The 25,555-nt window shown below is 45.4% G+C and overlaps 1 protein-coding gene across 1 annotated transcript in view; it reads left to right on the forward strand.

The window, feature by feature from the left end:
* LOC126540273 (uncharacterized) overlaps window positions 1-25,555 on the forward strand; it is a 141,682-nt gene that overhangs the window by 35,618 nt on the left and 80,509 nt on the right. Inside the window, exons 6-7 of the mRNA XM_055075935.2 lie at window positions 15,129-15,288; window positions 20,167-20,280. Of these exons, the coding sequence (XP_054931910.1) occupies window positions 15,129-15,288; window positions 20,167-20,280 (274 nt within the window). The remainder of the gene's footprint in view (window positions 1-15,128; window positions 15,289-20,166; window positions 20,281-25,555) is intronic.

Below are 25,555 nucleotides of genomic sequence, written 5' to 3' on the forward strand. Positions count from 1 at the left end.
TTGAAGTTTGTTGTATCAAGGTTTAATTATACTTGAGCTGAACAGTGGGTGCGGATTCTGGGTGTCTCATTGAGTGGGAGCGCTGGATCAAAGAAATGTTTGCCGCAACCTGGTGCACCTTCACTTCATACGCTGCATCAGTAGGCACTTTGCTAATGCTGGAACCTGCACCATTTGTACCCTGTGCCTGGCCACATCGACCTCCGAGGCCTACATGTTTTCAGATCAACGGTACCCACTTGAAGCAATTGGAACTCCTCCAGCATGAGTCCTTACGGGCCGTTACTGGTCTGCCATGGCACACGCAGAGCATTGCGCTCTACAAATATGCAGCCCTACCATCTCTCAAGGCAGTCATTGAGTCGCGCGGCGAGGGCCATGGCTTGCGGAAGCGGAACAAGGCTTCTCGCTCTGTTTCCCCGTACAAACCTGCCTCAGCCACGACAATCCCCTATGCACCGATTACCTATCGAGCAACCGATCCAGAGGCTCCTTGAATCGTGCAGGGATGTCTTGGTAACAATGCCAGAGCCCCTGATGTGCAAGTGTTACAAATGAGAGCACAAGGTCAAGATGCGGAGTGACGTCATCACGCACGGATTGGGCTGAGAATGCGGTTTTCGTTGATGCGGCATGGGACTCAACTACACGATGAGCTAAGCTAGTGGTGGTGACGAAGCACGGCAACCGGAAAATCATGCACCACTATGACTGCGGCGATATGCCCAGCTTCCATCGTCTCAGACGGCACTGTAACTGCTGCTATGCGCAATATTTGCAAAAAAGCCTTGGAGGGCCTACAGAAACCAGGAGGCCAAGCGATCATTTTCATGGACAGCAGGGAGGCCCTGAAGGGACTTGTGAGCACCCCAACAGTTGAACCATGCTAGGGGACATAAAGATCTAGCGCAGCAGACTGCACAGGGACCATAATTTCAAAGTGTAGGTGGACTGTGTTCCAGGACACACTGGTGGCATCGGTAACGAGGCCATGCATGCATTGGTGGGCAAGAACAAAGAAAAAAACCACTCCGTCCCAGTCATTCCATCCCGGCCATCCCTATCCTACCTGTGCCGGATGACGCAGACCCGGGCATACATGTCAGTGTGGCCAGACAGAAGAGGAAGAGCGCTCTGGTGGCGCTTATTCCAACAAATGACCACCTGCTACCACAAAACCCACATGTGGCGCATGAGTGCTATTGCATAAGACGCGCAGTGGCTATGCTCAACAAGCACGCTGTCATGCATGCACGGGTAAACATGAACACATCTCATTTGATGACCGTGGAAAGAATTGCTGTCAAAACACTGGAGTGAGGAAGCGTGGTAGCAGCAGCGAGCGAACTGACCTTCGTGCTGTCTCTGGCTTGAATGCGAACTAAACGTCGAACGCACAGCGCGTACGAAGCTACCGGCACTGGGCACACTTTGTCCACATTGCAGATTGCTTTCAGGGTATGGCGCCTATGTGGGAGCGCGCTTTGTCTACATCGCAGATTGCTTTCGAGATATGGTGCCTGTTAAGCCGCACCGAAAGCAGCAGCCGCTGGAGTAGAACCCCCCCTCCCCCATGCCTTGCACGCAAAAGAAGACGGCATGCTTCCGCCCCACCTTCCTCTCTCTCGCGCTCGCAGTACAGGCAAAGCTCGTTAATGCGTATTCGGCCAGGAAGGACATTTAGGTATGCACTAAACGATGTATGAATTAACCACCAATGCCACTTCAAAAGGTACTTACCGGTCGGAAAAGAACTTTGTCACGATGCTCTCAAACACACGCACACTCAGACAGGCTTTTTTTGTGGGTAGGCAGCAAAAAATCGGCGACCTTCACATGCTGCCATCATGGCCTTACCACGACATCTAACTTGGTAAGGCTGCAAGTGAGTTTGTCCACGAGGCCCCACTTCTTTGCGAAAGCTGGCATGACATTCAAAGTGCACGCCGCATCAGATAATGAAGGGCCGTCGTCCACTTCCACATCGTCGCTGTTGTCATCACTTTTGCTTGAAGATGGGCGAGGTGCGACAGCGGCAACAGTGTTGCTATTAGGGAACTCTTGAGTATGTAATAGCGTCGACTTCTCAATAACATAAAAACGACACCCTGCAGCAAAGATCGTTGAACACCACAACAACACCACGACCTCAAACACACTGGCAGAATGAAGAGAAAGAATTCTTGCAGGAACTTCTCTGGGAGTTGTCTAAGTATGCATAAGCATTGTTCCAATTGCTCATCTCCACGTAGCTCGGTGTCATTATCATTGTTATGAAACTTGATCCGGCCAGTACAAACAAATGACATCACTGTGGCGACACGAACTGGCCTGGATGGCGGTGCAAGGTGCATTGATAACGCAAGTAAAGTACTGCAGGTGGTGGCGCCCAGTGCACTCATAACATTCTAATCCTTATAAGCTGTTATCACTCATTAGCACCTTATCCATCTGCGTCGGACCATTATGAACCATGATCAAATGTACACCGGCAGTGCCTGCATATATGGCACAGGCTGCATGGACCGTATCTTCAAAACAATCTGCGGTGTGGAGAGTGCCAACTGCTGATAGCTCCGCGCGCGCTGCGTTTCTGCTGCTGCGCACTGAAGAGGGATGAGCGGGCCCACATCATGAAAGTGTTCAGCGAAAGGGGCAGGGTGCGGCTTGTGCTGAGAGTTTCGCGAGTGCTGCGTTCTAGCCGCCACATTCGCGTTGAAGTGGCAGGCATCGTTAAGGTATAGTTGCTCGCTGCTGCGGGCTTTATCTTGAAAGCAGTCGTCTTATGGGATGGATGGATGGAGGGCCATTTTTCTCGTTCGGTAAGCATAGAAATGCCCTATGCATTTAAAAAAAAAAGTGCTTCTGAGCAATTACTGCTTGAATTAGAATGGATTGTGTTTGACAGTGACAGCGAATTCGCACCCCTGTAAGCAGCCTCTTCGCTTTACTGGAAGCCAATCTCGAAGGCCATGCTTTTGTGTGCTGCAGTCGGCAACAGCTGTATGAGCAGGAAATACATCACGGTGGCCATGTTTCAACATCACTATTACTGGCGGTTATCATCCAGGTGTTGCAACTCGAGAATCGAAAGTCTGTGCACATGAGGTTCTGCCGATTTTGTGCTTGTGCGTGTAGAACAAGAAAGAAAATAGTATGCACTAACCGTTTGGTGGGCGCTGAGTAACTATGGCTCAAGTGGTCAGCCAATACATGGGCTTCAATGGGGGCTGGACTGGTCAATCTTCGTGACTTGTTAAGCAGCAATTACACATTAAGCAGGTATGTATTAATGAGGTTTGACTGTAGTGAGCCGTGATCGTCGGCTGACCCACGCAAGTCAGTTGTCAGCCTGTGTCGACACTGCAAAAGTCCGTTTTATACACCCGATTTTGACAAAAATTGCCACTAATTTTGTCCGCTGTAGCCGATAGTCCATTGTAGCGTGGTCTATTAAAAGCAAACTTTGTTGCATTATTAAAATAGGTAGAGCAAACTAAAGTTCAAATATGGTTCGTTATATCCGAAAGCCTGTTCTCCGTGGGTCCATTGTAACAAGCGTAGACTGTATTATAATCCTGTGTGCCATCACAGCATGTGCTAATGTGGAGCGGTATGCCTGCATGGCCTGCTGGCTCATAATCGCTGACTAGTCAAATCGACATCCACACATAACACTGATGATGCTTTATGCTTTGTGTGCCACTGCACATAGTCGTGTGTGTGCAGTGTCGTCACTGTGTGTGGTTGGTGCTAGGGTTCATCGACTGTGTGTCTGGTGATCAAACTGTCTGCTTTGCCAGCCTGCTAAGATGTCACCTCCTGCCAAAAACAGGAAATTTATGGTGCTACAGGATAAGGTTGCAATTATTGCCCTGGTTGAAAAAGGGCAGGAAGAAAATGGATATCTGTGATGAACTTGGCATTGCGTGCAGCTCAGTGTCTTCAATTTTGAAAACGAGGCCTCCAGTCTCGACACGCTCGGAAATGGTGCGAGTGCAAAGAACTAACCGGCGATGACTGCAGCATTCCCAGACTTCGACAAGGTGGTGTTTATGTGGTTTTGTGAACAGCGTGCCCACAAAGTGCCATTGTCTGGCAGAATGCTTCAGCAGAATGTGCTGGATTTCGCATGCATGCTCAGGCACAGTAAATTCAAGGCAAGCCCTGCCTGGTTGAGCGGTTTTAAAGCCCACCACGACATAGTGGACAAAATCATTTCCGAGGAAGCAGCTGCCGTTGACCCGGTCGCAGTGTCATCGTGGCTGCTGACCAACAATGAAGTACTTGACCAGTACAAGCCCTTGGACATTTACAACACGATTGAGACTGCCTTATTCTACTAGATGCCTCCATAGAAGCCCCTGGACTTGAAAGGCCAGAAATGCCATTGGGGAAAACACAGTGAGCGACAGGTAACAATTTTCTTGCGCGCTAACATGTACGGCACCAGTGGTGTAGCCAGAAGTTTACTTTGAGAAGGGGGCGAGGTTCCACTGGCAACGCTCTTCCTTCCTCCCCCTCTCCCCCCCTCTCTCTCACACACACAAACACACACACACACACATATATATACATACAATATCTACAGCGCCCATGTGAGGCATTTTGCTGGGGGGAAATATTAATATCGAGATACAAAAAAAGATACAAATACATAAAGCAAAGATTGGTAACTCCTCATTTGGAATTGTCTACAGAACAGCAACTCTGAAATGTGTAAAAAACACAACAAAAAAACAGACAACGAAGGGTAAAAAAAAAAGCCAAGCACAAATCACCAGGAAGAAGGAAGCATAAATAATAACTTTCAACTGTGCCCAGGCCTACTTCAAATAAAACTTTGAAGCACAAGTGGGAATGTTGAACGGAAAGCAGAGACAATTTCTTGAGGGAGCTTATTCCATTGTTGAATTGTTCGTGGGAAAAATGAATATTTGAAATGGTTTATCCTGGTAACAAACTCTCGCACATTTAATGTGTGGTCAGTATGCACACGCTCCAGAGCATCGACATTAACTTTAGTAAAAGGGTCCCAAGTGCTACACGCCTATTCCAAAAGTGGGCATACATTCAACATGTGCAAGATTTCCTTTAGACAGGCCGGGGCTTGTTTAAAGTTGCGTCTCAAGAAGTTTAATGTGTTGCTTGCCTTCGATACAATGTAATCTAGGTATGTGTGCATTCCATGTTAAATTGCTTGAAAAAATAACTCCTAGGTACTTATATTCCGTCATAAGGGACAACTGTGTTGCATTCATGACATAACTTGCCATCAGGGGCTGTTTTTTGTTTGTGAATCTTAACAGATCACATTTGGGCAGATTGAAGGTCATGTTTGAAGTGGAACACCAAGATATAACATTGTTCAGATCCCTTTGTAGCTGTTCACTGCCTGCCTCATGTGAAATTTCATAATAAATACAACAATCATCTGCATTAAGTCTAACATGGTAAGACAATTGTTCACTTAGAGATCATTTATAAATATAAGAAAAAGCAGAGGCCCCAAGACGGACCTCTGTGGCACACCTGATAATATAGAAGCGTCAGATGAGCGGACACCACCAAGAATCGTGTTGGTTTCTTTCAAGAAGATAAGCTTCCAGCCATTTTAGGAGAGTGTGTGGTATGTTAAGACAGATTTTGTCGTAACAGGGTATGAGATACTGTATCAAATGTTTTTCGAAAGTCTAAAATTATGCAGTCTACCTGTGTACCGGAGTTAATAAATACTGCGATATCATGACTTAATTCGATGAACTAAGTGTTGCAGGAAAAGCCAGCCCTGAAATCATGTTGTGTCAGAGCAAAAAAGCTATTATCTTGAAGGTGTGCCATTATGCTTGTATGTGTATAAAGGTGTGCCATTATGTTTGTTCCGGTGTCTTCCAGGCAACGCTTGTTAGTGAAATGGGCCTATAGTTGCACATTCTTGTTTTTGTACCGCTTTTATGAATCGGAATAACATTTGCATTTTTAGAGTCCGAGGGCAAAGAGCCTACTTTGAGGGATACCTTAAACAGTAGAGTTCAAAAGGAGGCAGTGCACAGTTCTTTAGCACAATATGGGAAATATAGTCAGGACTGGGAGCCGAGTGAATGTTTACCTTCCATAATAATGATACGATGTCGTCTTCAGACAGCTCAATTTCCCTCATCTGTGTGAACTCTCGGACATCATGCAATCCAGTAACCTCGACAGTTAAGCGTGAGAACACTGAATGAAAATAAGCATTGAAACCTTCTGCTTTTGCCAAAGTATCTGTACCGTAGGTTTCATCATCCATAACGTCAGGGATATGGTCGCCGGAATTCTTTTTGCTTTTGAGATATTTCCACATTTTCTTAGGGTTAGTTTTCATTTTCTGTTCAAGATTACAAAGAAACGTGTTATGCACACTGTGCATCATTTTTGCTATTGTTTTGCTCATTTCCTTCATCTTTATGTATAATGTAGGATTGGGCGACTGGCAATTCTTACCGATGATTCTATTTTTTTCTGTTTATCATCGTAAGAATTTCTTTATTAATCCACGGCTTATCGTTTCGACACTGGGAAGTAATGGCACATGAAGGGACAAAGGCTTGTGTCAAGGACAGTACTTTAGTTTTAAAAAGGTCCCACATTGTGTTTAGGAAATGGAACATGCAACTGAACACACAGAAAACGGTTCACATGCATTTCACAAGACAAAAAAAAAAAAAAAAAACGGTATAGAACATGACCTACTACATAAATTAATCTTGCTTGGGGAGCGGTCTAGAATTCAAGTATTTAGGAATACATGTATATGGTACACGGTCTATGTCTTGGCACTATCACATTGACCCCATCACGGGAAACGCATGCAAAACGTTGGGTTTCTTGCGACAGAACACCAAGCTCTTCCTGAAACAAGCTCGTGATCTGTTATATAAAACATGTGTAAGGTCTATCCTAGAATATGGTTGTATAGCCTGGAATCCTGTAACAAACGTTGACAAGGATAAAATTGAGAAAGTGCAAAATCTCGGAGCCCGATATGTTTTAGATAATTATAGCAGACAGCTTAGTATGACTGCTGCAAAGAAGACATTGGGGTGGGAGCTGCTCCAAGAAAGAAAGAAGAAATTATGACTAAAGTTCTTCCACACCAGCTATAAATCTAGGACGGGCATAGACCGCGATAGGTACATTCTATGACCTCATTATGTATCCAGCCGTTCGGACCATGCGCACAAAGTATGCGAATACAAGAGCCGAACTGAACTGCTCAGAAATTCATTTTTCCCTCAAAGAATCCCTGACTAGAATCGTCTACTACCAGCCGTTGGGCATATTACTGATAATGCCAGCTTCACTGCGGCGCTGTGAATGTGTATGCTCGCGTGTTTTGCATTGAGGACTAATACTGCCGTCTTACCTATGTGCCATGCTCAAACATTTCTTGTATCCTGCTTCCATGTTCATTATAATATACATTGTACACTGTATACACTGTAATGCCACTTAGGCGCTGTGGTCAATATGAATAAATAAGTAAATATGAGTAAATAAAAATATCTAGGCAGGGGCTGATAAGTATAAACTCTGGAAAAAAAGCATCTAGTTCAGATGATAATCCTGATAATCACCCATTTCACAAAAAAAAAAAAAAAAAACCGTGCGTGGCTGTGCAGAGTGACAATTCTTGGTGGTGCAGGACACCTTGACGATAACATCATGATCACAGATACCAGGTATCGAGGTAACAGAAGACACAAGATCAAGTTCATTGCAAAGGGATAAATCAAGTACACTTGCACTGTTAGCCATAATCCGTGTTGGTTTTTCCACAAACTAAAGCAAGGATTGAGCATTTATCATTTCTCTGAAGGCTGTGTACAGGAGGGATGAATTGCCCAGCACTGGAGTAGAATGCGGCCATGTCACATCTGGTAGATTGAAATCACCTGTCAGTACTATGTACGTTGCTCGTAAAGTTAGCAGCATGTTGCTTAGATTGAACAGAGGCTGTGGTCTTCTTGAACTGGGTGGCCTGTAGAAAGAACCGAATCCCACAAACGAGCCATTGCTCAAGAATACTTTGCACCAAACAATTTCAGTTGTCAGCTTCAACGTCAATGAGGGAGCTAGATAATGTATTGGGAATTAAAATAAAAATGCCTCCGCCATGCGCATTTCCGTCCCTCCTGTAGACAGTGCAGCAAGTTGGAAAACTTCATTGTCATTCATAGTGTCGCCTAACCAGGACTCAGTTCCAAGTACTGCATGGGGCTTTATCGTTTCTAACACGGTGGCAAATTCAATAATTTTATTTTTTAAGCTGCGACGATTTACAATACACACAATGTTGTCTGTTATGACTGGTTGTCCAGCAACTGAGACGAGCTTCTTTAGTTGCTAAGGGTTATTTTGTTCACGTTGTTCGTTTCAGCATGTTAAATAAAAGTTTCCTTGCCAATTTTTAGTTTGTTATACTGTAGGTTGAAATCCCCTCCCTTGTTTTTCGCAAATTGAATTACTTTTTGCCTCTCTTGTCGAGCTTCGTTGCTATAATCCTCACTAATAGCAAATTTTGTTCCTCTCAGTTTCAACGCAACTGAGAGGATGTGTTGCCAGTCTTTAAATGAAAGAAACCTAACTATAATAGGCTTCTTTTTGTTGTCATGTAGCGATTGAACGTATGAGCCGTCTTGACCACATCAGCAGAAATAGAGACTCCTAATTTTCCTCACAAAAGGTAAGCACCTTCAACTCCGAATCTTGCCATGTTTCACTGGCTGCATCCTCGAAGCCAAGAAAGATAACATTATTTCTTCTAGATCTGTTTTCCATATCATCTTCTAATTCATGCAGCTTCGAATACGTGACAGCAAGCTTGTTGGTTTGCGCAGCTAATTGCTTACTTTATCTTAACAAAAGCAGCGATAACATATTATCCTCAAAGGCGTTGATTTCGACCTCCATTGCTCCGATGTGCTGGGTTGCCAGTCAGCGTAGCAGTAGCCAAACAGCGATAGCAGCGCCGTCATTTCCAGTGGAAGGTGCTGATCCGTGAACAAATGCAGAGCAGGGCATACATCTTGGGCAACACTCTCATCATGGCGGAAAAGTTGCTCCGCTCCAATTGCATGGAAGATTGTCACCATTTGCAGAGCCTGTAGAAGTACGAGACGTAAGTGACCCGCGGCAATGTTGGCACCAGATCCCCTGGATGCACATTTGCAACGAGGATGCACATTTTGCAGCCACTTCACATCAAATTATGCTATCATCCTTATGCTATATTTAAAAATGATGATGTTAAAAAAATGTTTAATTTAATTTACGAATTGATGCATTTATATAATGTATATTGATGACCTAGCTGGTACATGACTTGGAAAAATGAACAGCGCTAAAGACGGGGCCATACAGAAACAAGACAGCGCACCATTGTGTGTCTTATCGTTTGCAGACCAGACTCTTTGCAGCCCAGGTAACAGTAGAGATCACTGTTGTTTTCCAGCCAGACCTTCTAGTGAGTGATACAGCCACGGCTACGTGCAGGAAAGGGTGGGCACTATTTTGCAAGTTTTCTATCACTCAATCGCGCTTTCGGAGTCATGGGCATGGTATATTATTCTAGATTTAAAGGGCCGCTCACCAGGCCCCATAGCAAATTTTGGTTATACGCTGGAATTCGTTATAACATGTCTTCTAGGGAGTGTTCTGCCACAAAAATTTTTCAAATTGGCTCATTAATAGCTGAGATAGAAATATTTCAGTGCCGCGTACCTATGATTTAAGTCGGCGAGCTCCACTGCCAAGCAAGACGCTCTCTCCACTCGTCCCGTCTAGCTTCCGCAAGCGAAATTCCTTCCCTGCCTTCTCCTATACCGGAGCTCGAGGATCGCGTGACACATATGTCACAGGCCCCGCCTTCATTTTTTTTTCCTCCTTGCTTTTTTTTTTGGCACTATGCACTTCCGCTGACGGCGTCGCATCGCGTGCCTACCCTAGTACGTAGGCGCAGGGACGCGAGTACGTCACTGTCTGGCTTGGAATGCAGCGGCCCCGAGGAGAAGGGAAAACAGCGTTCAGATTGAAATTTCAGACCTTTCTGCGGTGCGTAGCGATGCAATTCTTTGCAAACATGATTGTTGGCGCTTGTCAGCTCAAAATGGCCAGAACTAGTGAGGGGCCCTTTAAAAATAAAGGAACAAAGCTTTGCGCTAGAACTTCGATAGTATCATATGATGCAATTTTCACTCACTTTTGGCTACCTGCTGTCTGACTTGTTTGAAGAGACGTTTGGAAGTAACTTGTGATCATGATATTGTAGTCGTCACGCGATGCGTATTATTTGATAACACTTGGCAACTGATGTGGCAGACAGTCCGAAGTGCTTCCTGTTTAGAAGCCATTGTGAAAATTACGGCATCCGTTGTTTGCAGTAAAATAAGGGCCAGTAGCTCTGACAGATTTGAAAGCGTCACGTATCCTGACTGTCACCTATCTACTCTGAACATTGCCGAGACGCTTAGTTGGGATGGGCTCTCCACAGCAAGCAGCACGTGTTACCATGTGGTAGGTGAGCCTCAGCTAGGCAACTGACCATGGCTGTCTGGTGTTGAGCGATCGGGTAGTGACGATATGCTTTCCCTATGTTCATAATTATCCGCCAACTTCGTTCATGACGCACTTTATGCCCCCCTCCCCCCTTCTTTGTATCCATCACTCCACTCCCCTTCTTAATATTCTTTTCTGTTAGTCACTGTCACACTCTTCAACATTCACCGGTTTTTTTAACGGTGCTGCGACCACTAACACTCCTATATTTCTCTTTCTGCGTGGACTTCGGGGCCATTCTCCTACCTGCTTTCCCACCTGTTTGTTGTGGCGATATACTGGCTTCCCTGGCCCAGCACCCCCATCCTTGATATATTTTGCAGTGTGCAAATCAGCATTGTTTTAAAGCGCTTTTTTTTTCTCGAAAGCTTGCTCACGTTGGGGGTGGTTCAGAGCATGCATATACATGGAAGCAGCGCGGTAGAGAGGATAAGAAGATGCGAGAAACTCGTTTGGACCTTTGCACCACGTTGAATGTGCACAATGCCCTCTGGAGCCCCCTGGATGTTGATCGCCACATTAACCTCTTGACAGCTGTAATTATCCGGGACCCCCCACAAAACCACTGCAGAAGTTGCAGCGCTTACCTTTCTACTATACCAAAGTCCAGAGGGAAGCTAGATAGAATGGTAGAGAGGAGGCAGAGAATGGGTAGAGCCAGCGCAGTCACGAAACGAGTGATTTACAGCCTTGCCACTCTCGTTCACAGTTCCCATACAAAGGGGGGGAGGATAGGGAAAAGGTGACGTGAGAAGCCAAGGAAACGCTACTACTTTAGACACGACAGCGGGTGTAGGCAAACTGGATAAACTTAAGTTCTAGGTACGGTGATGTGACAACGCCCTCCTTCCCCTTCAGACTTTCCCTTTCATCCATGTCGCTCTTTCAGAGCCCACCTCCTGAAACTTTCTGTTCCTTGGAAAGGGGGGGGGGGGGGGAGGCAGGAAATTTCGGCGGTGCAGGGAGTAGAGTTTCGACCCCCCCAACCCTGCCCCTTTTGGCTACACCAATGGACGACACGGACAAATGAGGCAACTCCTTGTAATTGCCAGAAGCAAGAAGCCTCAGTGCTTCTAGGGAAATCGTAGGCTGTTTGTACAATGCACAGGTAGCCTGAAGTCATGGATGACCCAGGCCGTACTTGGCAGCTGGCTTGAGGCCTTTGATGCCGACATATAAAAGGCAGGCAGTTCGATCTGCCTGCCTCCACATCACTCCACATCATGTTGATGATGTGGAGTTTGGAAATGTGCTCTTGTTTTTTTTTTCCCACCAAACTGCACTTCTGTACTGCAGCCGCTCGATCAAGGTGTCATTCAAGTGTGCCTACAGAGAGTATCTCTACAAAGAGAGGCTGATTCAGGGTCTGTTGCTGAACATCCAGCCCAAGCATCCAACCAACATGGACTTGTTCATGGGCTGTCATGGTGGCCACCGCGTGGGTTGCGACGTGTCCAGCCATGACAGCAAATTGTTTTAAACACATCGTCTTCACTGCCACTCAGCAGGCATCATGTGTGCACTGAAGGAAGATTTGCCCGAAGGTGCACTCGATGACAATGCTGACGGCGCAGTGCTGCCATCACTGACCAACACCTGGGGTGAACTTCGTGCCGTGACAAACGGAGTTCGAGATGGCCTCAACATCGATGAGTTTGTTCGCACAAATGAAGACGTGCACGAAAAGATCACCAATGAGGCCATCATAAGTAATGTGTGCAAAGCTGATGATGCCAACGACAACCAAAAACCAGATTGAGAGAAGATGATGAATCCGCGGCATGTGTAAAATGTCTTTGACACAATTCGTTCATTTCATGGCGAGCACGATGACAACATTGCAGTGCGCCACTTTTTGCAGTGCGAAGTCAGAGCTGTCTATTGCTGCAAGGCAAGGCTCGGCAAAGTAAGCTTACTGACTTGTGGCAATAAATTTTTTTTGCGAGCCAATTCCCTGTCTTTTCTGTGTCATTCTCGTGCTAACGAAATTCCTGCAAAGTCTAAATTTTTTGCTTTCCCTGGCGATTTTGATATTGCGAGTTTCGACTGTATTGTTAAATCCAATATCATTATAAGTGGATTCAACTAGATAGGCCTTTGAGCCAGTCCTTTTCTAGTAAAGATTTATCAGTCAACATAACAAAGTATTTTAACCTTATAACTTCTGGTCCATATAACACCATGTGTTTTGAAGTGTGTTTATACACAATTTCAATATAATGAAATTTCAGTGTTGCCCCGATGGAATACCGACGGTATGAATGGAAACTGCCATGGGCACAGATGGTCGAATAGTTGAATTACATGCAATTGCTTGCATTTGCATTTATCAAATTCCACGCCTTGTGACTGAGAGCAGTCAGCAAAGAGTCTTGCAGTTTCTGCAAACGACATTTTATGGTTCTGTGAGCGGCCAGAACGAATCCGGCCCCAAAACCCCATTTGGAAAAATTTCTGGGCTAGTTTGCATTTAATAAAACTGCATGCCTCTTGCACAGTTCGCACAAAGACTGTCGTGGTAGCAGCACGCGAGACTCATCGCTGTGCCATTCGCGGGCATACATTCTGCACTGAATGCGTTTTATTCGTACTCGCAGGGACGTATGAATGGGGATGGACTCGGGTGTGTTCTCAAAACATTTACGTCGAGCTTGGGTCGCTGCGTTGTTTTGGTGATTGCACATGCGCAGTGGCACTAACGCTTTCTTCTTTTTTTTTTTTGCAGCTGCAAAATTGTAGCTGCCCCTATTCGAAAACTGCCTAATGTGCATGGCATGACATGACATGAGTATAGTGAGCATGCTCTATATGAGCATACTCGGTCGGTCTTGTAGTGAGCCTTTAGCCACAAGCCGGGACTGTTGCACTGTGTTGCATGCTGGGTTAATAAACGCGCGTTTGTTGAAAATCTGTCTGTGGTGCCCTCTCTGCGCTGTATCGACGAGTCCGGCCGTAGCGCCCTTTGTGCATCATAGTGTGGAGGAGCATCGCATTCTTTACTTGACCGTGCTTGGAGGGTACGCCTCTCGCAAATCTGTCTCCACAACATATAGACTATATCGGTTAAGATTTGCATGGTATGCTGTAAGCACACATGTGTTGGACCCTGCGCCAAAAGTCCTTGCTGCTGTGCTAAAATGACTTTTTGCTTGTGCTAAGACCTGCGCCGAAAGGGGAAATGGCTGTTATACCACTGAATATTTGAAATCAACTATGCGTGATCAGACGTGATGTTCTAGAGAAATTGTAAATTTAATTCTTTCAACACCGTAATAAATATAAACGTCTAGAATTTATGTAGTTACTCTGGGAGCCAGATATTACCAGTCAAACGTGATCACTTGCATTCACTCAGCAGTTCCAGATATACACTTGTACTGCTGAATGTTCGTTCCCAAAGCTGTATTTGTGTGTTTAATAAAGAATTCACAATCTGCAGTGTAAGACAGAAACTTGCTAATGTTTTCAATACAGTAAAACCTCGTTAATTTGGAAGATTGGATAATTCGGACTCGCTGTCTCCTCCCAACAGATGTATGCAATATTTAAAGCAATGTAATTCTCGTTTATTTGGACATATTTGGCCGCACATCTGTTCATTTGGACAACTCTAGGAGCTCGGTGAGTGTGGGACACCACAGATGTGCGACGCTAAAGAGCAAAAACGGCCATAGCGTCCAATTGAAACGAACTGCCGAAGTTCTCATTGTCATAGTCATCAGCAGAAATTGTATGTAAATGACAGCAATGCTGGAATGTTTTGTCGCTATTTGTGCCTTTAAATCCTTATTCTTTTGTTTACTGCCACACACAACACAGCGTCGGCTGCGTGCTTTCATAACTGCGTAGTTGCCATCCATGATCGTGTTGATAGCGACCACGGTTTGGGCAAACAGTTGTTTTGTTTTTACTCATTGCAAAGCTGTCAAGGATGAAGAGCACCGCCTATATCGTGATGTACAGACAAGCTGTTGGTGACCAGCTCACTGGTGAAAAAATAAACGGGATGTGCGTGTCTCAGATGAATACTCGCGCCGCAGCCGCATTGTGAAGTCTCGGGGCCTTCGCCGCTGCGAGCACTAAGCAGTCATGACATGACGATAGTTGTGTCTACTGCACTGCTTTTGTGCAAAATAGAAACAAGGTTTGCCTATTCATTCAGTAAATGAAAGCATGTTGACGTAATAAGTATTGTATTGTTTTCTCGATACCCTTGGAAATGAGACATTTGGGTAATTCGAAAATTTTTTGGCGTCCCGTGAAATCAGAATGAACAATGTTTTACTGTAGTGGGATGTGAACATCATTTTATGATAGTGGTGAAAGCTTCTGTTGAACATTTCAAAAAGTATGTAATTTGATTCGCATTTGGTGCTGTTCAGTGTGTATTCAACTTGGTCCTAAACATTGCTATTAGCACACCCCTAGTGACTGTGGCTGTATTGAGGACTTGTGTGTCCTGCTGACAGTCTGTGCAGTCCCACTTGAGTGCAAGTGACAGTGCCCCCATCACTGGTGATTTCCCGACACAGGTGAAAAGTGAAGAGGAGGACGAGGAGGAAGGTCACGTAGCAGAGGACGATGCTGGGGATGTGCTTGCTCGTGAACACAAAGCCATCCTGCTAGTTGACTTGGAGACACTGCTGCTTGACTGGCAAGGGTCTCCCTGGCTACTGCCTCTCCGAATAGCAGGTGCGCTCTTGTCATTTCCACTGCTCATTCCTCTCCCTTTAGCAGTGGTTGTAGAGATGCAGTGGTGAATGTGTTGAGTAATGTTCCGTTTGGTTGCTCCATGTTCTTTGTCACTTGGCTTCAGGGTGTCTTGCCTTTGTGCACACAATTGTCGGCTGTGCTTCGGTGGCGATGGTATTTCTTTTAGTGCAAGTTCAAATTTTAATTCAGCAAAATTTTGATATAATGAAACAAAGCAGGTAGACAACTTGGGCCACTTGGTCGGCATAAGAGGCTAGCTTGATAGCTGGATAGATAGCTAGATAGATAGCTAGATAGGCTCACAACAACTTAAGTAGGCAAAGAATGCTATTCGACTAGAAGAGAGCCTTATCATGCTGGCGGGCATGGATCGTGGTACTCTGTATACAAAATGTCTCCAATAAAGCAGGATTAGCACCTGCAATGCATTGTTAATGTGAAAGAATTTTATGGCTCATGTGGAAAATCAGGCATCAGCATTCACGGGACCAAAGTCACTTAGCCCTTGACCTTTGGTGTTAATGAAGGCAAAGTTAAGGCACAATTAATTGCAATAGAGTTAATTAAGACACTCGAACCCACGACCTTTGGTAGGAGTTGAACCCACAATCTTTGGTATTAATTAATGTGAACTTAATTAAAGTAGAGATAATTGAGGCACTGGAACCCACGCCTTGCATTGTGCACACCTTGTGACGAGCACTATTAGTCACGTGATGTCGCGGTGCTCCTGCTGATGTGCCCGCTTGAGTTGCGTGACTCCGCCAGTGGTGCCACCGGACGTTGCCGTACTTCTGCTGACATGCCTGCTCGAGTCACGTGGTTGCAATTCTTCCGCATTCATCCACGTAGGGATAATTAAATGCCCCTTGAGTTCTTTTAGCATTTACTTGTTCAGTATTTTTGGTTTCCGAGTCTTGAAGAGTATTAGTCTATAACAATTGGAACAATTGGAGCCCCATGCAACTCTTCCCTGCAAAATCATGTATCGTAAACATAATTTTTTTTTTGGTCTGATTGTACAACGCCTGGATTATATGATGTTTTTGCATGGTCCGGAGAAAGTTGTATACAGTCACCGAGAGATTTTTCGGACTCCAAAAATTCGGACATGCTCGATTATTCGGTCTGCTTCGCGGAATCGCCATTCTCCCCATAGACCATAATGTATAACAACTGCCGAAAGTTCGGACACCTTGCAATCTTTCGTCCGATTTTTCAGACACTCCTTGAACGAACTCGATCGAGAGCACCATGCACCGACTCTGACCGGTGTATGGTTCGACTTGCTGAACGCCATTTTTGTTTTGAACGGAGCCTCCTTGCTGCCCCACGAAGTGGCGCTACTGCAAATCCCCTCTCATCGTCATCGTTTCTGCCTGGTTCGTGGCTACAGCAGTTCCGGTCTTGGCTTAGTAAGCCATGTCAAGACAATCCAGCAGCTGATTTGTTTCTTCGTGTACGACGCTGCGAGTTGGCCACGTTTTTCGTTTGTGTGACTGGTGTCGGCGTGACGGTGTGGTGATGTTTGCTTTGTGCGCTGTGTCGAGGTTGCGGGGATGCAACGCGGCATAGGGAAACATCTTGTCAAGTGTCTAATGGCGCTGTCAGTGCCCGCGCAGACTACGCTGGGGAATGCCGGCAAGTGGGTGCCGGGAGGCCTAGGATTTGTCGCCTTCCGATGTGCTCCCTACTGACGCCGAAAATGTTCTGCTGAGACCTGCGTAGTGGTTGCATTGCAATTCTGGACACCGTCTCCTTTGACAGTTTCACAGGTGCTGATACTGCTGTACTGACATGCGCAGTACTCGACAACGGCGAGATAATTCGTCAGGTTTCTGCTGTGCTGCCGGACGATGGCTCCGACTCGGAAGATGACGGACCATGTGCTACGCTGCCGTCGCATGCGGAGCGTGTACAAGCAGTGACTGTGCTTTCAGCCCCCTATAGTGACCGTACAACCCTCTCCGAGATTCAGGCTTATCTGATTGCGCGTAAATGGAACAGCGTGCAACGGTGCATTCACGATTTCTTCAAGCCTACTGCTGTGCCCGAATAAGTGCGTGGAAATAAAGCATTTCTTTTTTTTTTTCTTAATCTGCTTTTTCGGACACCTGTTTATTCGGACATTTCCGCAGTCCCCATGATGTCCGAATAAACGGTCGGCCAATTAGTGGCGAGAACTTGGAGTAGCACCTTCTTGCGATCGACATCATGACCAGGACGCTGCTCGGCTTCCACTCAGCTCGCTCCGGCTCGCTCGGCTGCCACGCGCACTCGTTCCCTTCTTGTATGCTTGGGGTATGGGTCACTCGAGCCGTACTTATTGAAGCATATGTCGGCTTCTTTCTGCTGCCATGCCTGAACCACAGTTCCTTTTTCATAAGTGTGTGAAAAAATTTGCGGCATATCGCAAGCCATGTTGCTTTGAAAGGGTCTACTGGTTTTGCAATGCATATATGTGCCATGTCTGTCCATAAATTTTGCGTAAAAGGAATGTCTGCAAATTTAACACGTGAAGTTGTGTATGATGCTTCACTAAACACTTAACATTCCCTTAGTACTGTACTTAGCTATGAGAGATATTGCATTTTACATGGAAGAAAAATCGTGGTATTTGGTGTCAACATGTTAACAGTGTTGGAAAGACACTGCTCAGCGCAGCTGTCATTGTGATTCTTATTACTCGAAAGAATTGTTCCAGTCTAGTATGGCCACTTTATTAATGTGTAAAAGAAAGAGTTAGGCGCACATTTCGTATGAAAAAGTTTGTTGCTGCTCTTACCACCCTCTGAAACAGGCCCCCATAAAACGAATTGCTCGTGGCTGCTAACAGGACGGCACATCATGTAGAGTATTTACATAGTTAATCCACAAATTCCACAGTAGCAATCACCTGAAAGAAAATTTCATGGTTAAGATCGAGAGCCAATCAATTGCAAGTGATGAAATGTTTCATGGTGGCCCTCAGTAGCCTTTTTCGACAATATGGCACACCCATCACGCAATGGTAGCTACTGACTGTCGTTACAGTGACACACGCATTGTTTGCGAAGCCCATCAGTTCACTACAACCTTAAATTGAAACCATGAAGAAGTTTTTTACAGCAGTAATTGCAATGCCTTGTATACTTGAGGTACTACAGCGCAGCTTAGGGTGCCTAGAAAAGGAAAATTCAAGCACCTTCTGCCTCACCATGTCTCGATCCAGCGTTGTTTACTTATACAAACAGAGAACTATTCACTTCATCAGTACATAAAAAAGAACCTCGCAAACCTTCATAAGGAAGACATCGGAAGCCTTAATTTCACTTGAGTTTTGACCCTTCACCAGGGAGTTATGATACCTTCGATATGTCCCATACTGCTAATGAATGACGCTTCCGCTTTCTGGCTGCAGCCATATGGTCCAAAAGGCATATTTCACTAAAGAATTTGTGCCGAGCAGCCTGTGGCAGTTCGCCAAACAGACTCGTCATGTATGTTCTTCAAGCAACAAACACCAGTAAATTGTTCAAGTGAGTTGAACGTATAGCACGGAAAGGGGAATATATATTGGTACATTTCTTTTCATCTTCCGCAGACACCTGTAAGCCTCAATTAGCTTTACTTCCACTTACAATAAACACGGGAGGAACAGCCAAATTTTGAGAGGCAGTTACAAAGAAGCAAGTAGTGCTGGTAGAATCTAAACTGCAGTGTTCAGTCCTAGTGTTACCGCCAAGCGTTTCTGTGAAGAAATGCAAAAATGCAATATGATACCATGAACCACTCGTCGTGAGCAAACCTGTTTGAGCGGATCAAAGTAACTTGTAGAAGTCGTATACAGCCAGCATTTGTGACATACTTGTTGCACCGTGGCAGGTATGGTATAACTGGATTCTTATGTGCTGTATTTTTGCAGTTGGCGATCTGCTCATGAAAAACCCGCAGTGGGCTGGTCTGCGCTCCTTTGCCTGGCATTGTAGCATTGCCTTTGAGAACTGTATTGTCTGAGAAATAAGCTCTGAATAAATTTTTGTGAACGAAGACGTTGCAAAAATATATTTGAGAGGACCGCCATAAGTATACAAGCAGAGGGAACGAAAATAAACAAACGAAAACACTACAGAACACACCCGGCCACTGCCCGAACTGCAGCAGACGACAGGCGCGAGTCCGTGCCCAGACTTCAAGCGAGCGGCGCTCGCAGCGCCCCTATAGTTCGTTCTTGGGGCTAATGGCTTCGGAGCGCTGAAAGCCTAGCGCGTTGCTTCTCCCCAATACAGCAGTTCGTGCGGTGAAGCATACCAAAAGTTCGAAGGGGCAATTGTCACGGCACTTAGTTTGTTTCCCTTTTATTACACTCGCGTGCACCCGCCGCCTCCTATCACAGTATGAGCACCAATTCGCCTAATAACGGACTGTAATTTGTAAATACGTGTGAAGAAATCTTGTGTAACCTCCCACTCATTTGCTAGTTCAGTGCACATGTGCCACTGCAGGTAAGTCTTCCATTAGCTTCCGTTAATTCGAACTTTTTTAATATGGACAGATTTTCGGGCCCCTTCGAGTTCGAATTGTCGAGATTCGACCGTAGTTAGATAGCTTTAGCAAGACATCGTTGACTTTTTTGTAAAGATCTGTTTCCATACCAGCTGTAGGAAAATATTAGTATCGTCTTTGTATGAGATCAGTCTTCTGTGAGATAGCCAGGTAAATTGTTGATATAAAAAATGTAACAAAACCCCCACTGGTGTAAGAATCTGCACGCTACTGAAATCAAGCGTGGAACCTTCTGTGGCATCTCGTGTGACATGCACTATTAATTCGGTGTGTATAAAGCTTGCATCCCGCAACCTTTTGGCCGTTTTACAGACAGTGGCCTGGTCTGCCTTGGGACTGTGCTGCCATCTGGGGCTGTGCGTGATTGGAATGAACGTTTCTTCAACTCGCTTGTATACAAGTGGATGGAAGACCACCAGATGATGGGTAAGGTTATGCCACTTACTTGACTAAAAACGTATTGAATTTAGTGATCCTTGGCCAGTTGCCTCCATGTACTGTTTCTTTTCTATAATTCCTTTTTACACACAATACAGCTCCAATAAGTCGGTTGAGACTGGTGAACTGTTCTTTCAGAACTCTACGTTCATTTACTGTATAACCCCATTGATATGTGTTTCTGAGGGATTGCTGAAAAAAAGTGTGACAGTCTGGCAAGTGTAACTGCCGAAGGGCACTAATCACCACAGCAACGTCAGCAACAACTCTGAATCACTGTCAGTGCAGTTTCAGGATTTGTACACCTACTTGAGATCCTTGAACATCTTGAATTTGGTAAAAGATATTCAAGTACCTTTGGAACTCCCTGAAAATAAGTGTGCTCCTTGGATTCCTTGAAAACTAAGGTTTGGCGCTATTACTGAACATTCAGAGTAAGAAAAAAAAAAGAGCGAGGAGAAACGATTATGGAAAGGCAGTCAAGTTAATCAAGAATGTGCCTGGTTGGCTAGCTATACTTGGGAAAGGGGACAGGGGAAGAATTGATAAGAATCAAAGATAAAAAGAAAATAAAGAGGCAGTTTTAAAGTAGTGTTGTGCATAGAGGCTGCATCATTGATACTGTCTATTGGAAAACAATCTAAATAGTTTAATCTGATAGTGTTGCTGAACAATTCCAATGTGACATGCCTACAGCCGCCAACAACAGGCTTCTTTAAATCATTATTGCCTAATGTGGAGCTAGACAAAACCAGATCAAACAACCAAGCCATGCTACATTTTTTTGTTTAGCTAGTTGGTTCACATCACAGCCATCGTGGCCCCGTTTTCTAGCCCTAGGCTCTAGAAATGCCTGGGCTAGTATGTTTCAGCCATTTGGCATTAAAGGGAAGATGAAGAGTCTGTCGAATTCAATAAGACGCTCATATACGGATGCGGGAACCTTACAAACCATGCAGGTAAAATTTTGGGGGGGATTTTTTTTACTTAGGAGTGACGTAATTGTCGGTTACAATTATGCTGTCACCGCCCCCGTCGAGCGCCACGCGCTGCTGCCGACGCTGACGCTGCGAGCGGAGACCAATAACCGCGGAGTAGTGGCGTCAGCACTGATGTTCGGTTCCTTCGCAGTCTCTGCGACCATGCCTGATCGTGCTTGTTTCTGCGTGCATGCCGTCATAATCTGCTTCGCTCAACCCTGCATTCCTTTGTTTGTGTGTATGTAGAGGGGTTGTTGACGTGCGCAGCATCAATTGAAGTGGTGGGCCGATCATGCCGGCATTCGATGCAGCCTACGGTTGCACGAACAACAGCGGCCGTGACGATGTTCCGATATTCCATTACTACCCGCAACACAAGAAGCTTTCAGCTAAGTGGGAGGCTGCTGTGAATCGAAAGAATTTCAAGCGCTCAAAACAACAGTGTTGTGCTCTAACCACTTCCATGACGATGATTACTACCAGAGTTTATCAATAATGCATGAATGAGTGAGAATATGACTTGCTGCTAGCAGGCTTTCTAAATGCAGCGCGATAAGGTCGGGGCAATGAACACACATATACCATTTATCAGAACACACAATTCTGATAAAATGGGTCCAAAAATTCCGTGCGTGTTAGAATCGAGTACGACCCTAAATCTGCGTTACCATATCGCCATCGGCACGTCAAAATGGCCGCCTCGTAAACGCTTCTAGCCTAGCTGCCATAGCTTTCTCCGTGTGCTGTAGTATGTGTGCTTAGGCAACGCTTTCTTTGGCTTAGGTTAGTGCACTGTCCGTCTTCTCGTTTTCTGCGTTTGCTCTAAGTGCAGACTGCAAAGACATGCAGAGTTCATCATGATGCCGCAATTGAAAGGAAAGCAATCACGTGTGTGGAGACGGACGGAAATCGGGCCGCATCATGGGCGTTCGGAGTTCCCAAAACTTGCGTGCAGGACTGGCACAAGCAGGAAAGGCGTTCAAAACCCGTGGCTGCTATGTGTCGTGTGGCCGCGCGACCCCTATCTTGAAAGCAATCTGCCACGGAGACAAGAGTCTACGCATCTAGGTACACCGCGCTGTGTTCTCGACGCTTAGTTCACGTCGAAGCGAGAGGCCTACTACCGCACTTCCTCACTCCAGCGTTTAAATTAGAGTTTACGCGGTAATTGAGTCAGACGCGTTCATGCTTTGTGCACGTGACACCATGGTTGTTAATTTAGTTAGTAAGCGAATGTTTAAAAGCTTATATGGCCAATAAAGCTACTATCCTTACTTTTCGCATAGCTGTCTGATAAATTGCTATTGTAATCGATGCTTCGCTTTTTTGCGCGAAACTGCGACTTTTTTTATTTATCGCAACTTTAGTGCATTGGTAGTAAATCTTTCTTTTTTTCCAAATGAGAGAAAGTTGTATTTCTATATGAAAGAATGAGGTGCGCAGTACTGTAAAGGACTTTTATTTTTTAGGTCACAGCTAACGGGTGCACAATACAATCGAGGACGCGTTGGAATAGAGTAAATATGGTATGGTACACCATCTAATAATCCTGCAGATCAAAAAGCAACCGTTCGAACTTCACAACAAAAGGGATCAGCATATGTGATCAACAATTGATGAAGTTCTGATTGTATACCACTCTAACTACCGCAAGAAACAGCCAAATGTAATATGATGTGCTTTCTCGCATGTCAGTTTCACTCACCTGAAATGCGAAATCCAGATGTTTACTACAGATATACATATACAGTAAAACCTTGCTAAACCTTGTTAAACCCACTAAAACAGTAGTTTCATTTTAGAAGTAGTAAAGTCAAATCCCCGACTCAGCAGCCATTGAACATAATGCGTTTATTATCTGCATAAACCGTACTAGCTTGTTGCGTACATATCAGTTAACACGTAGTGTTTCCACTTTTTGTCGTGAAATCACGGTGGTACATCATCACCTTCAGGCAGGCCTGTCAGAACAACAAGCCTCAGAGATCTGAACGGCCTTCAGGTGCCCTGTGCATTTGCACGTGAAGCCACATCAACATCATTTTGGCATCATGCTGAAGCTTGGATAAAAAACACCGGGTGCTCAGCATTCAAGCAAAATTGTACATAGTCATGCTGTCGAACGTGGCACGAAGAAGTCGGCACTGGCACGCGACAGGGATCTACCGTTGTCTACGGTGTGTGGCATTTGGAATGCGAAGAAGTTTCTCGGTGGCGCTGCTGCAACTGCGAAGGGATGTCAGCTACGAGGTTCAACTTTTTGCCATCGTTGCCTCTGTGGCCAAAGTGTAGCCTCATGAATGCAATCGTCATGATGAGAAGAGCAGCCTGCAATGAAAAAGGCACACCCCGTGACATCTGCAGCGCTACCACACCCGTGCACGGAGAATATGCAACGCCAATGAGGAATCTGTCATGTGAGTGTTTGCCAAGAAGAGGGGGCAGGCTGAAAAGCTGGCTCACAGCTTCAGTAAAAGTTTGAGCCCGCTGTTGTCGCCAGGGGGGGGGGGGGGGGGGCGCTTTTGGAGCTTCCCCCCCCACCCCCGACATTTTTTCGTGCTGTCCATGCACTGCCGACCAAAACAACCCCAGGCGCCGGAAATCATTCTGGATTTTGTCTAGAATCTACATTGCGAAATTGGGCTGGATTTCGCGGCAACGCCCACGCACTGGGCGTCCCATAATGCAAGGAGCCCCATCCGAGCACAAAGTTTCAAGGGCGTTTTGATAACGAGCGGGCTCGTCGTGGCACCTTGCGGAGGGCGTGGAATCTACGGAGTGAATGGATTTCAATTCTGAAACATTATTAATATAATGTTCTCATAAACTTTTGATGCGAAAGGTGCATTGACATTTCTAAAGTCGTGCTTTCGATTTTCAATTCCAAAACTTTGTGGGTTTAATGTTGTTATAAATATTTGACGCCAAAGGTGCATTGACTTTTCTAAAGTCGTACATCGGAACATATGAGACAAGCCAAAGCAACACACTATCAGACAAGTTGGCAAAGCACGCGGTGAGGTACGATGAGATGAAGCGTTGTGGTGGTTCATTTATGCTGTCATGTCACAGAAAAGAATATCAGAATTTCACCTGCACTGAATCATCCATGTCAAGACGTTAAAGCCGGCGAAGGTAACTACGTTCTTATTTATTTTTATACTTTGACTTTTATTTGCGAGGACACATTGATCCCCTTCAATTTTCTTGTTCTTGCTACCCGTGGGCTGCCAGAGCCAGCCAGAGCGCATGTGTTTTTCTTGTGTTTCTCTGGCCGAGTGGATTTTTCCCTGGCAGAGTTTTGGATGCTTTCTGTATAGCAGACGAGTAAAATAAGCAATGGTCGCTCGCCGCCATCACTGTGGGAGTTGATGTATTGCAACGCGTTTGCTTGAGCGCTACCTCTCCGGAAAGTATTGTCTTGCCGGTGTAGGATACCGAGTAGTATGCATAGGGTTCTCTGTGGACCAAGATCTCACGTTTTCTTTGATATTCCTTCGGTAGCCACATTAGGTGTCCAAAGTAGGAATTTGATTGTGGCCAACATGCATTACCTTGCGTTTTTTTCCATTTCAATGCCCCCGCCCCCCTGCCCCCCAAAAGAAACACATTGTTGCGGCGCAGTGAATTGTCGCCTGGTGCAAGTTCGATTTTGTTACTTCTTTTGCGGGAAGTAATGGGACACGGGACACTTCAGTTACCGGATATTCTTATTATATTGTTGCGATAGCAATTACATGGACACTCCAGGCGCATTCCTGCTGTCGCCGTCGCCCTCATGTTTTGTATAAAGTCCAAGGGCGATAACAACATGACCATGCACCACATGCTGTATGTGCAAGTGAAAGGATGTGGAGGGGGTCGTGGCATGGGTGAGCGGGCGATGGTGGCTGTCTTGTGTGCGCAAAGGAGAAAAGCGGGGAGGAAGTGCGGTGCCTTCCGTCGCATGCGACAGATAGGGAGGAGTGGATGGAATGGGGGCGGGATCTAGGATTCTGTGAATCTGTGATTGTGCAACATGTTTACTTGCCTTGTTTGACGCATTATATACAGTGAATTTTTTTTAGATACGTAGATTTATTGGAGACTTATACGTATATTTAAATATCTTATTGCGAGGTTTTGTCTACCCGTGCAGTGAACTTTGTTTCCAGTGACAATATGTTGCCCTTTATCAAGCTGTATCTTCGCATTTGTATATTCCATTGTACCTTCGCATTTCTAATGTACGAGGGCGAGTCAAATTAAAGTGAGCCAACCAACCCCGCGCAATAATGGTTCTG

Source organism: Dermacentor andersoni, chromosome 2, assembly GCF_023375885.2.
Source record: "Dermacentor andersoni chromosome 2, qqDerAnde1_hic_scaffold, whole genome shotgun sequence".
Classification (NCBI taxonomy): Eukaryota; Metazoa; Arthropoda; class Arachnida; order Ixodida; family Ixodidae; genus Dermacentor; species Dermacentor andersoni.